Source organism: Lathyrus oleraceus, chromosome 5 (assembly GCF_024323335.1).
Source record: "Lathyrus oleraceus cultivar Zhongwan6 chromosome 5, CAAS_Psat_ZW6_1.0, whole genome shotgun sequence".
In the NCBI taxonomy this organism is placed as follows: Eukaryota; Viridiplantae; Streptophyta; class Magnoliopsida; order Fabales; family Fabaceae; genus Lathyrus; species Lathyrus oleraceus.
In genome coordinates, this window is record NC_066583.1 from 483,475,192 (window position 1) to 483,486,911 (window position 11,720).

General features: G+C 33.5%; 2 protein-coding genes across 4 annotated transcripts; both read right to left on the bottom strand.

Annotated features, from left to right (window-relative positions):
• Window positions 1-261: 261 nt before the first annotated feature.
• Window positions 262-845, bottom strand: LOC127085598 (photosystem II 5 kDa protein, chloroplastic). The gene has a single exon (XM_051026111.1). It carries the CDS (start codon window positions 766-768, stop codon window positions 361-363), a length of 408 nt encoding a protein of 135 aa, XP_050882068.1. The 5' UTR covers window positions 769-845; the 3' UTR covers window positions 262-360.
• LOC127085597 (uncharacterized) lies at window positions 262-11,391 on the bottom strand. 3 transcript variants are annotated; one of them, XM_051026109.1, is made up of 13 exons: window positions 11,236-11,391; window positions 11,025-11,128; window positions 10,789-10,915; window positions 9,812-9,939; window positions 9,651-9,720; window positions 9,450-9,552; window positions 8,580-8,697; window positions 8,422-8,503; window positions 6,464-6,525; window positions 5,064-5,136; window positions 4,883-4,963; window positions 2,811-2,891; window positions 262-1,180 (listed from the first exon to the last, which is right to left on the bottom strand). In XM_051026109.1, the coding sequence occupies exons 2-13, from the start codon at window positions 11,057-11,059 to the stop codon at window positions 1,013-1,015; spliced, it is 1,128 nt and encodes a 375-aa protein (XP_050882066.1). In that variant the 5' UTR covers window positions 11,060-11,128; window positions 11,236-11,391; the 3' UTR covers window positions 262-1,012. The 3 variants fall into 3 exon arrangements, with proteins under 3 accessions (XP_050882066.1, XP_050882065.1, XP_050882067.1); XM_051026108.1 differs by having other exon boundaries at window positions 11,025-11,114; window positions 11,236-11,369; XM_051026110.1 differs by lacking the exon at window positions 2,811-2,891 and having other exon boundaries at window positions 11,025-11,114; window positions 11,236-11,356.
• Window positions 11,392-11,720: the final 329 nt, after the last annotated feature.

Consider the following 11,720-nt stretch of genomic DNA (forward strand, 5'->3'; position numbering starts at 1 on the left):
GAAGTTTTTTCCTTTTTCAAATTTGAATGATAAACTCCAACTTGACATAGCAATCTTAACAGTAACCTTGTGCAATTAATGACAAATATACTACTCACTAATTATTTAAAACTTCTCAGATGGTATGGCTGTGTTTTGCAGATATGGCCATATGATGAAGTTGATAAATGGGACGGATTCTAAAAAATGTTAATATTTTGATGAAGCAATATTAATAAAGTAATTCCTTGATTGAGCATGAAACTGGTGACACCAAAGAGATAAGGCAAGTTTATACTTTTATGAACAAATTAAAATAGTACAGTAACCATTACATGAAATATAAACACCACAACACAACCCCATTGTTAACCAAGAGACTCAATTGCGACAAATCCTGGCTGTTGGGTTAGTGACACAAACAGGGGCATACTTTTTCTTGGCTTCTGGGGTACCTCTTTTTGGTTCATCTTCATCTGCCATTGCAACACCTGCAACAGAGCAAACAGCAGCTGCTGCTGCAGCAAACATCAACTCTCTCCTTCCATTGCTTCCCTGCTTTTCTTTGTCGTATCTGACCATCTTTTCCCCTTCGACTGCTCTAACAGCGTTGACGATTACTCTTCTCTGTCTTGCTACGGCTGACCGATTGGTTACAGTCGGGAAGCCAAGGATTGAGGCTGTCATGGTGATTGATGCCATTTCTACAATTTGATCCTCTTTGCTAGTTGCTATACCTTCTATGGTACATGTGGTTGGATGGAAGAATGTATAAGGAATGTAAAACATACAAAATAGGACTTGTTGTGGTAGGACCTTGCAATATCTTATCTCATAAATAAAATGGGGATGGGATCAGGCTTATCTGATATGAAGTAATATAAGCCACCCAACATTCTTCTTAAAAGATAACACAATACATATTTAAGTAAAATCAACAGTAAAAGCAAAAGCCCTAATTTTTTTAACTTAACCTTTCTACATAGAATGAATTACATTTTTTAAGTCATTTGCATAAAACAGATAACTATTACTAGTGGATGTAAACAGAACCCTCATCTCTTGTTCTGTATGGTGGAGGTAATAAACTGTCAATGTTAGCAAAAAGATCTTCACGCCCAGGCGGTGATTTCGCAAACGACGAATCCAAAACCGAGTCTGGAATTGCTACCATAGTTTCTTCAAGAAATGATTTTACTGTCTGCACGGTTAAAAAAATTTTAAGTTTTTGAAGCACGCCTAATGAAGTAACTGAAGTATTAAAAAACAAAAGAGATATGTTAATAGTATGCCAAAAGATAGCTACAAACCCGTAAAATGGCATTTACATGCCATAAAATCCTCCTAACTAACCTGGTAACTTAATAATAAGCACCTTGTACAGAAAAAAGAGAAAAAAAACTATAAATAACAGTACACACATCCCTGAATCCCAATTTTGCATAATATTGATGACATGATACTTTTTTGTAGTGCACGTTCGTGCCAGATAACCAAACAAAATGTCAACTGAAGGAACTAAAAGTGGTCATTTTGAAAATGTCAGGGATACCAAATGTACAAAAACATTGCAGGGACTTAAAGCAGAATACATATGCTTTTAGCTGCACACTAAAATGGGACAAAGAAGAGAAAGGGAAAATAATGTCATTTACAACTCATTTCAACCAAATTACCTCACAAATGACTCATCTGGGTAAGGTATTCAACTACAACGCTAGATCCAGACACAACAATTTATTTCTTGATCTTCCGAGTTACTATATTACATTATAAAAAAGTGCGGTGACATGACATAAACTTTCACCTTGAGGAAAAGGTGAAATATACTGAAAATATATTTCCTTAATAGCTGTCATAATTGGTTCCTTGTTGTGCTATTAACAGCTGACTAATTAGTAATTACTTTCCAACTTGCATGCACTAATTATGTTTAGTACATAATTAACATATACCAGTTCCCTTATTATCCATGAATGAGAAATCAGGGAAATTACAGACTCTTAAAGCATACAGGTAGGGCTGGAAATGAGTCGAGTCGAACCCGTCGTCAGCTCGACTCGATTCGATAAGAATTGGTTTAGTTCGAAACTCGACTCGAGTTCGACACGAACTTTTTTTTAAGCTCGAACTCGACTCGTTTTAAGTTCTTGAACAACTCGGTTCAACTCGTTAGGTTCAGTTCGTTAGGTTCAATTTGTTTACTTCACGGACTAAAAAGTCATTTTTTAAAGTTTAAATTTTTTTATTATATTTGACATTTTAAATTATTCTTTTTAAAGGGAAAATATTAAAACAAAATAAAGCTTTCAAGAGATAAATTTAAAAGTCTAATTCAAAAACTATTCTTTTTTAATTTAACTTTGTATCAAAAACTATTACAAATATAATAAAATAGTACAACAAAAACTATTAGAAATTGATACTATTGAGATATATGATTTAAAAATATTATATATATATATATATATATATATATATATATATATATATATATATATATATATATATATATATATATAACCGAGTCGACTCATGAACCTAACGAGTCGAACTATACATAGCTCAAGTTCAGCTCATTTATTTTACGAACTTAGTTTTTAGCTCAAGTTCGACTCATTTGGTTCATGAACCAAGTCCAACGAATTAACTATCGAATCGAATCTCGAACTATTTTCGAGTTGGTTTGGTTCATTTTCAGCCCTACATACAGGGTAAGATAAGTTTGTTTATCTGGATGTTAGAGGACTTCATCTAATCAATGTGATATAAGTAAAATACTATATACACCATAGTAATCAAATATTTAAATTTTTTCATAGTAAATATACCGTGCAAGTTTGGAAAGCAGAATCGGCTTTGCGCTTCCAAAGTCCATTCCCAGGTTCAGAATGGAAAAAACCAAGTAAAGGCTGTAACAAAGGAACAATGGCCATGTGATAACAGAAAGCATCACTGATATATTTATCACATGCTTTGTGCAAATAAAGGGAGAGGAAAAAGTGAAAAAAATTTGGGTACATATTCATACTTTTAACCTAAAATATAAAACATGAAACCATAGTTGAACCACAGTAGGAAAACAATAGAAGGAAAAAAAATGGTGGGTATAACAGCTTAAAGTGACTCTTAAAAATGTGCGGTTGGACCTAACTCAACCCTACAAAACCGATTTGTAAAGTGAGAATTGTCTTCATTTATAAACACATGTTCATGTCATATATCATCCGATTTGGGACTCTTTAACAGTGACATTACATGTATGTTTGAAACATTATAGCTTTATGCAATTATTTTCTACAACAGTGCTATTAAAAATAATGTAAATAGGGTAACTAGACTGCTTCTGTGTTGTATATTATTATGAATTGCGGTAATTAGGGTAATCTATGACACTCATACATATAACATCCTCATGTGTGTAGGGTAACATAAAAATTCATCATATGCACTCTTGATTTTATCTTTCTCACATATTGTATCTAGAGCCTAACGGAAGGTAGCCCTAATATATGGTTTAGCGTTAATATTATAACTAAGTAGGAGATTTGTTACGCTGTTTAGGAATAGGCCAAGACCCTTCAAAAATCTCTTCCCAAATTGGTTGTTCAATTCAATTCACATATTAAGGAGAGATAAAGCAAGGGAAAAAAATTTATGCCAAATTCAAGTCTTTTCTATCATCCAAAGGGATGATTCATCAATTTAGTTGTCCAAATAATCCAGAAGTGAATGTGTTAGATCTCTCATAAAGAATACTTATAAGAGGAAAGGGGCACCAGTAAAGCAAGATAAATGTTGTCCAATAAAAAATACATATAAACAGTCATTTTAGCAGTTACAGATTCTAAGGGGCAGCAATTATTATTATTACTAGAGTAACAATTATTATTAAGAACACTTACAGAATTTAGGCAATATAAGAAAGGAAACAGAACTGTGTTTTGATCATCCTGCAGTTGTGAGTGTTAGACACTTGGGAGGGAGAGAACCAAGCTCTCGAATCGTGGTGTGTGTCCTAATATTTTGTACTATTTTCCTATAACTATTGTAAGCATAATATTCTGGTCTTTGAACTTCCACCAGAATTATTATCAGGAAAGTATTCCTATTCTCTAAATTATTTTGTTCAGAGCCGGTTTCTATCAGAATGATATTGTAATAATCCCTTTAAAATTTTAGGGAGATGCAATCCTTACTGCTGGTTATTTATTTAATCCTATGCCACCTTCTCTACTAATAACCAAATTCCACATTCCATTTTATTTTCAGGTGAATCTACATGTAAAGCGTTTGTTTTAGATTTTTTTAAATCATTTTTAATGTTTTAGTTATGTTTATGTGTAGGCTATTCTTAAAAATCATCTTTTTGAAAAATTGGTTTTCATGTTTAAAATGAAATAGCTATTTTGGATTAGCTTTTGAAATATCATATTAATGAAATTTTATTTTAACATGCATAGTTTTTACCTTGAATGCTTTTTCAACCATGGTTTAAACTAATTTTAAAAGTCTAAAGAACAACCTCTAAATTATTTACATCAAAAATGATTTTTAGAGAATCTAAAATAAACGGGCTCACCACTCATGAAATCAAATGTATTTTCTTTGGATATTCTAGAATGCAGATTTGGACAATACCATGTACATTTATGTTTAGATTTAAGGCCGGGGGGAGTGTATAAAATGTAAATAGACACTCTTGCTGAATGTGTTACTTAATCCAGCATTCAGAAATCTCTATCATATTTTCTTCTCGAGTTCTCATGTGCTCTATCTTCTCATGTTATTCACTCATCTGCTCTATCTTCTCAAGCTCTTGCTTTATTGAATAGTAGAAATTCTAAGAGTATGAAGTTTGAAACAAAACAGCAAGTTCTAAGTTCTATTTGTCTGTTCGTACCTTCACAATGTCTCGCACAGTTGGCCGAAATCCATATTTTAGTAACACAGAGTCTCCATATACTTGGTATTTCTCAAGGACCTTAATAAAACAAATAAGAATAATAAGGATTAGCAAATTTTAAGTAATGACAAAAGTGAACTAAGAAATTTGTGCAAATTGAAATAGTAAGTGATTGAACCTGACGACGTGTAAGACCAATACTTGGTACACCATAAATTGCAGTGTCAACGTTTCCCAAAATATGCCAAGGGCTGTTGAAATTATAACAATGGTTACTTGAGCTACCAAGTATCAGTTTATATAAATCACATTAAAAATGTTCAATAACAGTGAAAACATTATGAGATAGGCCAAATCATTTCTGGACTTCAACCTAGCAATTTAAGGTCTTAGAAATTAGGACATTTGGTTCTCAACATGCTAAGAGAACCACAGAAACTAACTAGTCAACAGTTGCATCCTTATCAGTCCTCATTTTCAAATCTAGGCACAAAATATTTTACCCGTGTACTTAGTCTAACCCTTTAACCCAAAGTTCAAAAATGCAAGAAAAGAATTTTTAATCCATAATTAAAGATACATAGAACACATGTCTAGATTGATTATTCTTGCCTTTTATTTCTTGATGTGTTTCCAGAGACCTAAGCAGTTGCAGGAGATTAGTGGAAAAGTTAAATTATATCACCATGACCAAACCAGTTTAGACCAATGATTGCACACTGCATTCCTATTTTTTAACTGGAGAGCAAGTGATAGTATAGCATTAGTATACTTCAGTTTTCTCTTGAAAGTAAAGGTCAAGTAACAATATTTATTGATTTTATTTTTAAACTAATGTAATTTTGAAATTTGAAAAGCTTCTGTTAGAAGTTGAAGTTTTTCTGTCAGACTAATAAAATTAAGGGAAATTCCAGAAAGTATATTGGGTGAAAGGCTCCCAGTTCATATCCAACTTCCAATTTAAAAGTTGTTCATCATAAAGAAATATTTCCAGTCAGACTAAAAAATAATAAAAGAAATTTTCCAAAAAATTATTAGGTGAAAATTGACTTCCAGTTCTTGTCCAAATTTTAATTTAAAAGTTGTTCATCATATAGAAAAAACTCCAGCCGGGCTAAAAAAATTAAGGAAAATTCCAGAAAATGTTTTAGGAGAAATGGGAGACAGTTTTATTAATGAGAAGCAAGAAAATATATAGAGGAAAATATCAGAAAGCTCCCAGCTATAGAAGACCTTTCCTAGCCCAAGCAATAAGCTCAGAGAAAAGGCGGAAGAAAATAGCATAATCTCTTGACCTAAACCAAAGCTTGCCTTCTCCATCAGAGTCCCCTTCTCTCTCTTCTAACCCCTTACGTCCTATCTTTCTTAAATAAATCACATTCTTCTCTCTAGTCTTAGCTCTACGAGAATACAGTTTTAGGGCCTTTGTTTTAGGCTTTAGCTAATTGTGATTCGGCAATCCCATCACATTTTATAATTTTTTCAATCACTTGGTCATTTATGAGGATTCAAACGGAAAAACTTGTTCCCGGTTATTGAAATGCAGATTCCTGATGTTTGAAAGCATACGACACTTACTTGTGGTAGGCAGCACGTCCAACCATAACACCATGAGCACCAGTCTTTAGAGCTGCATTGGTCTAAAATCAAAATCCATGTGTAAGGATATCACCAAGGAAGCATCGGATCAATATGTAAGGATATAATACAACAAATGACAAATACAATAATACAATAACAAAGTCACAAACAGCAAAGGGAAATGATTTGATACTGAACAGCACAAACAAAAGTATGAGGTAAACTATAGAAGCCCTTCACTGAAATTTTTTAGCGTAAAAAAGTGCAACGCAATCTAATGAAGAAGCCAATTGATACCTTCAATGTTAGAGATATCGCGACGCAATATCAAAAACTATATGATCAAATGTCTAGACTTTGATTCTTGTCTGTTCAGTTCTCAAAATAAAAAGTTCAATCTTGTCATATGGTGGGTGGAACTGTTTATATCCACACTTCAAGTCTAAAGTGAGTTTGCATAGGAAGGCATGTTATGTTAGAGATACAACATAAAACCATTCATGTGTCTTCACCTAATAACATAAGCTCTTAGCATAAGTGGATCATGATATTAAAGAATATTCATTTTGTAAGGTGACTTATTTGCTGAATTTGAAAAATAATGGTTCCAAAATGGCTGCTTAATAATTATGAATTACCACAAGTGAAACTCAAGGTATGGTACTGAATTTACACAAGACAACGAAATTTATTGAGAGAACTCTAGCCAAAAAGAAATAGTTTTAATTATGCATTCACCGTATTCAGTAAATATAAGGGCCTCAATCAATCAGTAATCCAATGCTTCATATGTGAACAAACAAGTAGAATCATGTAAGGCTGTCTTAATTAGAATCTGAACTAAGGATTTACCAAATTAGTTTATTGATCTCCAAAAACTCCCAGGAATAAACCAGTTATGGAGTTGCTCCTATTCCATGAAACGTAGAAAATGTCCAGCTTTATTGTTGCCTGAACCAAAAATACTGATCCATCAACTAGGACTATATTTGGCAATTCCCAGTAAAACTGTGGAAAATCTATTCAATCTCATCCATTCCAATCAAATGAGAAAAGGGAAAATAACAGAAAAAATCAAAGCTCCTAGTTGCCAAAGCAACATAACTAAAACACCACACCTCTAGATGTACCACCCAGATACAAACTAAACCGAGAAAACAGAGAGTTCCATATGAAGATGCGTGATAAACCAATATAGCCAACTCATTTTTAAAAACCAACACAGTTTGTACAAACAAACAACTCAGTGACAAAACAGAATGACTATTAAAACTGAAATAGGTTTATTGCACATATAAGTAGGGAATATGTCAACAAAGCATGAACACATCATTTTGTGTTGTGTCTTCATGTTAAGCAGAGTTACACATGTCTAGCTGGCTCACCTCTTCCTCTCACAGTGTGTATGCGTGTGCCACAATTTTTAGAATGGGGCGTATCCCTGTGCTAGTGTGATTATAAAATCACAGTAAAAACTTTTAGCAGCAAATATTTTCTATAATGAATACCAAGTTCTCAATAGTCAATAACACAGAATGATCATTGTGACTGTGCTACACTTCTTATTAGAGAACAATATACGAGGAGGGCCATAAATTAATTGGCATTTATAGGCAGTTATGTTTTTATTATGTCAGTTATGTGATTTAATTTTAGGAGAACATGAAAGGATAAAGTGATTATTGGATAGTTATTGAGGGGTTATGGGAGGGAGAGACCAAGCTCTCTAATTCTTGGAAGCGCGCGACCAAGACTCTCGAATTACTTGTAAAGGAATTTGCTTGATAACATTAAACCATCTCTTTCCTTAACATATGTGTTATTTCCTAATTTATTGTATTGTAAAAGAACTCATTCTCTATTTTGAGATAACAGTCCAGAGATTGTTATAGAATATTGTTGTTTCTACTAATTTTATGACTATAGATATCAGTTTCTATCAGACTGCAACTCACCTCATCAATATTATTAATGCCACCATTGATTGTAAATGTTAAGTCAGGAAAGTCGCGCAAGAGGCCATAAAAGTATTCATATCTGCATTAAGGAATGAGTTATCTCCATTGCTATATAAAAATAATGACTATAAAAATAAAATTTTATTGAGACATACTTCAGTGGAGGAATACTCCGATTTTCTGCGGGACTGAGACCATTCAGTAGTGCCTTTCTTGAGTGAATTATGAAATGCCTAGTAGGTGACAAAGAAGAGACCTTGTAAATGAAATCACCTGATAGACAAACAGCAAGAGTGCCAAATAAAGATCAATGTGTAATCTCAACAATCAAGGGCACAAATATTTTGAAGAAATAATAATTCCGCATAGAGTAAGGGCTTTTAAATTATATCAATAACAAATAGCTTTTAGGACAATTTTTACACACAAAGTGCCCATCTTATTATGCCGAATCCCATATTCTAAGAAGTACGAAACCAGCATCTAAGATTTGAGTGTCATTTGCTACAAACTACAGTTATATGATGCTTTTTAAAAGAAGGCTTATATGAAGAAAAAATGGGAATGGAAGGTCGTGGTCAGCGTCGTATAGTCAATAATCCAGATATCCTCAAAAATATTACAAGATGCATTCAAAATTGAGAACATATATTCTTATAAGTTACAGCTAAATAACAAGAAGCACCAAGATTGTTTTCATCCATATGGAGGAGTGGACAACAATTAAGGATGAACCAAGGAGAGAAAAAGCACTATGGCGTCGAGAGAAAGAATCAAAAACATTTTCCACGGCCCTTTTTAAAACCACATCTCACCGCATTTCCTCATACAAAATCACACTCCCCAAATGCCACACGTGCCTACATCATATTATACTGCAGCCCATTTTGAGTTAATATTTTCAAACATTCCCCATCATTTCCTCCAAACATTCATGGGTCTAACAACTTATAAGCCCTAGTTAAGGCTTGTAGTATGCCTTGAGTATGGATGGAAGAAAAAATGTTGTTAAGAAAGGGTCTTACATAGTTCATTGTATGAATCATGATCATCCACGCCGATTCGGCATTTGACACTGACAGGTACGTTTGTATTGGCAGCAATTACTGAAACAGCCTCGGCAACAAACTTTCCTTGTATGCATTAGAGTTCTCTATTAATGCACAATGATGAAGAAAACATAAATCTCTTTGCATGCAATATTTAACTGAGGGTAGTTTTCTAACCTTTGGCTCAAGCATAAGACGCGCACCAAAGCACCCACGTCCAGCTACTCTAGGACTAGGGCATCCACAACTACATACATTGAAAAATAAATAAAGGGAACTGTCTGATATCAATATAACAATGACATTTAAAAACTTAAGATGGTAAGAAACAAACTAACTTGAAGTTGATCTCATCATAGCCGTAAGCATCAGCAAGTTCGGTTGCTTTTGCCAAATTCTCTAAATTACTGCCTCCAATTTGAAGCACAATAGGATGTTGGTCTGGAGAAAATGCCAAGAATCTGTCCTGAGCATAAGAAACAAAAATAATCAATGGTTTTTCACAAACTATTTGTCCCAAAGCAATGGTTTTCTATACCACCTCATAAATTTCTTCTCTTACACTGCACACACACATACCCAAACCAAGGAGTGCACAATTTTGTACTCTCTCCGTCTCAAAATAAACGTCTTTTAAGATTGTTACACGCGGATTAAGAAAAGTAATGATTGAATAAATAATGTAACAATTTTACAAAACTGCCCTTAATTACCATTGGTTATCATAAATGCATAGTATGATTTAATAACTTGAAAGTAGTGTAAACAATATTTATTAGAGGTAAAGTTGATAAAAATTAATTAATGTTGGCATGTTGCATTGAAAAAGTAAAGTGACTCTTATTTCGGGACAAATTTCTTTGGCTAGAACCACTTGATGCCAAAACTGACCCCGGAATCGGATTAGTCGGGCTACTGGACCGGATACTGGCGGTGGAAAAAAAAAACTTATTTTGGACAGAGGGAGTATTAGAATTATCTAGCATGAGAAGTGAGAACACAATTTTTCCTACACTTTTCTCATTGAAATCCCACCCTTTTAACAGCTTGAACTTATAGGAGATTAAAACTTCAACAAATTGCAACCACAAATCCCATTATCCACACAACTCCTTCTTAGTTTATTTACATTTTCTTTGTCTTTTGTTTACAAGCATAATTATCTGTACCTCTGAAAAAAGATGTGTCCTATCTGAAACACAGACACTTGTAACACGTTTAATTTATTCATTTTTTCTCAAATTATTATCGATGTCGAAGTGTCAGTATCAGCATAGTGTTTCTGGTGTCATAGGAATTATCATTATAAACTTACCAGATTACCCTTTTGATAAACAATTGTTTCAGCGGCAAGCATCTCGGTATAGAGCCAAGCATGTTTCGAAATGAGGCGTGCAAGAGTTCTATAATGATTATCAGTCCAATCCATCATCGGAGCGACACTAAAATCCAAGCAACAACAAACCATATCAAACCAGAACATCATGCCTATCTTTAGATATCAAAACATAAAGTTAATAATAGATGAAACACAACAGAAAGCAAAGATACCTAAACCAAGGAGGAAAGTAGTCATTTGCAACCATTGCAGCTACACGGTGTGTTTCTTCCTTTGAAGTGTAAGCAGATAAGAACCCTAATCTACACAAATTCCTCTAAGATGTATGAAACTTGCATCAATTTGAAGTAAAAATGCGATTGAGAATTGGGAGACAAAAATTGAAGAGAAATTAGGTTAAGGAAGGAGAGCGGCGGAACTTACTCGGAAACCAGCGGATGTTACTCAGAATCCGGCGGTAAACTGAGAAGTTTTGAGTTTTCTGCGTTGGTTTGATGTGTGTAGTACAAGAGTCTCCTCTCGAACCAAGGTACTCCTACTTCCTAATAGATTTTTTTTTATTTTGTTTATTTTATTTATAAAAATTATATATTTTTTCTTATAAAGATGTGAGTTGGAAGTCTCTTATTGTTTTAAAAAAAATGAAGATTTGATATTTTATAAGTGAGATGATTTATACACATATCACTTTAATATTTTGGATGAATATATGATGTCCCTCATACGAGAATCTCTTAATGCACCTTATATATTATTAGTGCATCACGTGAAAATTACTAAAATACCTTTAGATTCCGAAGATGGATCTTCGGATGCATCCCAAGCACACACAACATATGCCAATTTTGAACGACGTCCTAGGAGTGGTTCTTTTGTTAATCCGGAAATGCATCTCCGAAATATGACTG

Excerpts from the sequence above, each read along its gene's own strand:
- LOC127085598 (XM_051026111.1), bottom strand. The coding sequence starts at position 768 with ATGTTTTACATTCCTTATACATTCTTCCATCCAACCACATGTACCATA.
- LOC127085597 (XM_051026109.1), bottom strand. The coding sequence starts at position 11,059 with ATGGTTGCAAATGACTACTTTCCTCCTTGGTTTAG. Across the intron at positions 4,964-5,063 it reads TTGGTCTTACACGTCGTCAG|GTCCTTGAGAAATACCAAGT; the intron begins GTTCAATCACTT and ends TGTTTTATTAAG. Across the intron at positions 1,181-2,810 it reads CTGCTTTCCAAACTTGCACG|ACAGTAAAATCATTTCTTGA; the intron begins GTATATTTACTA and ends TTAACCGTGCAG.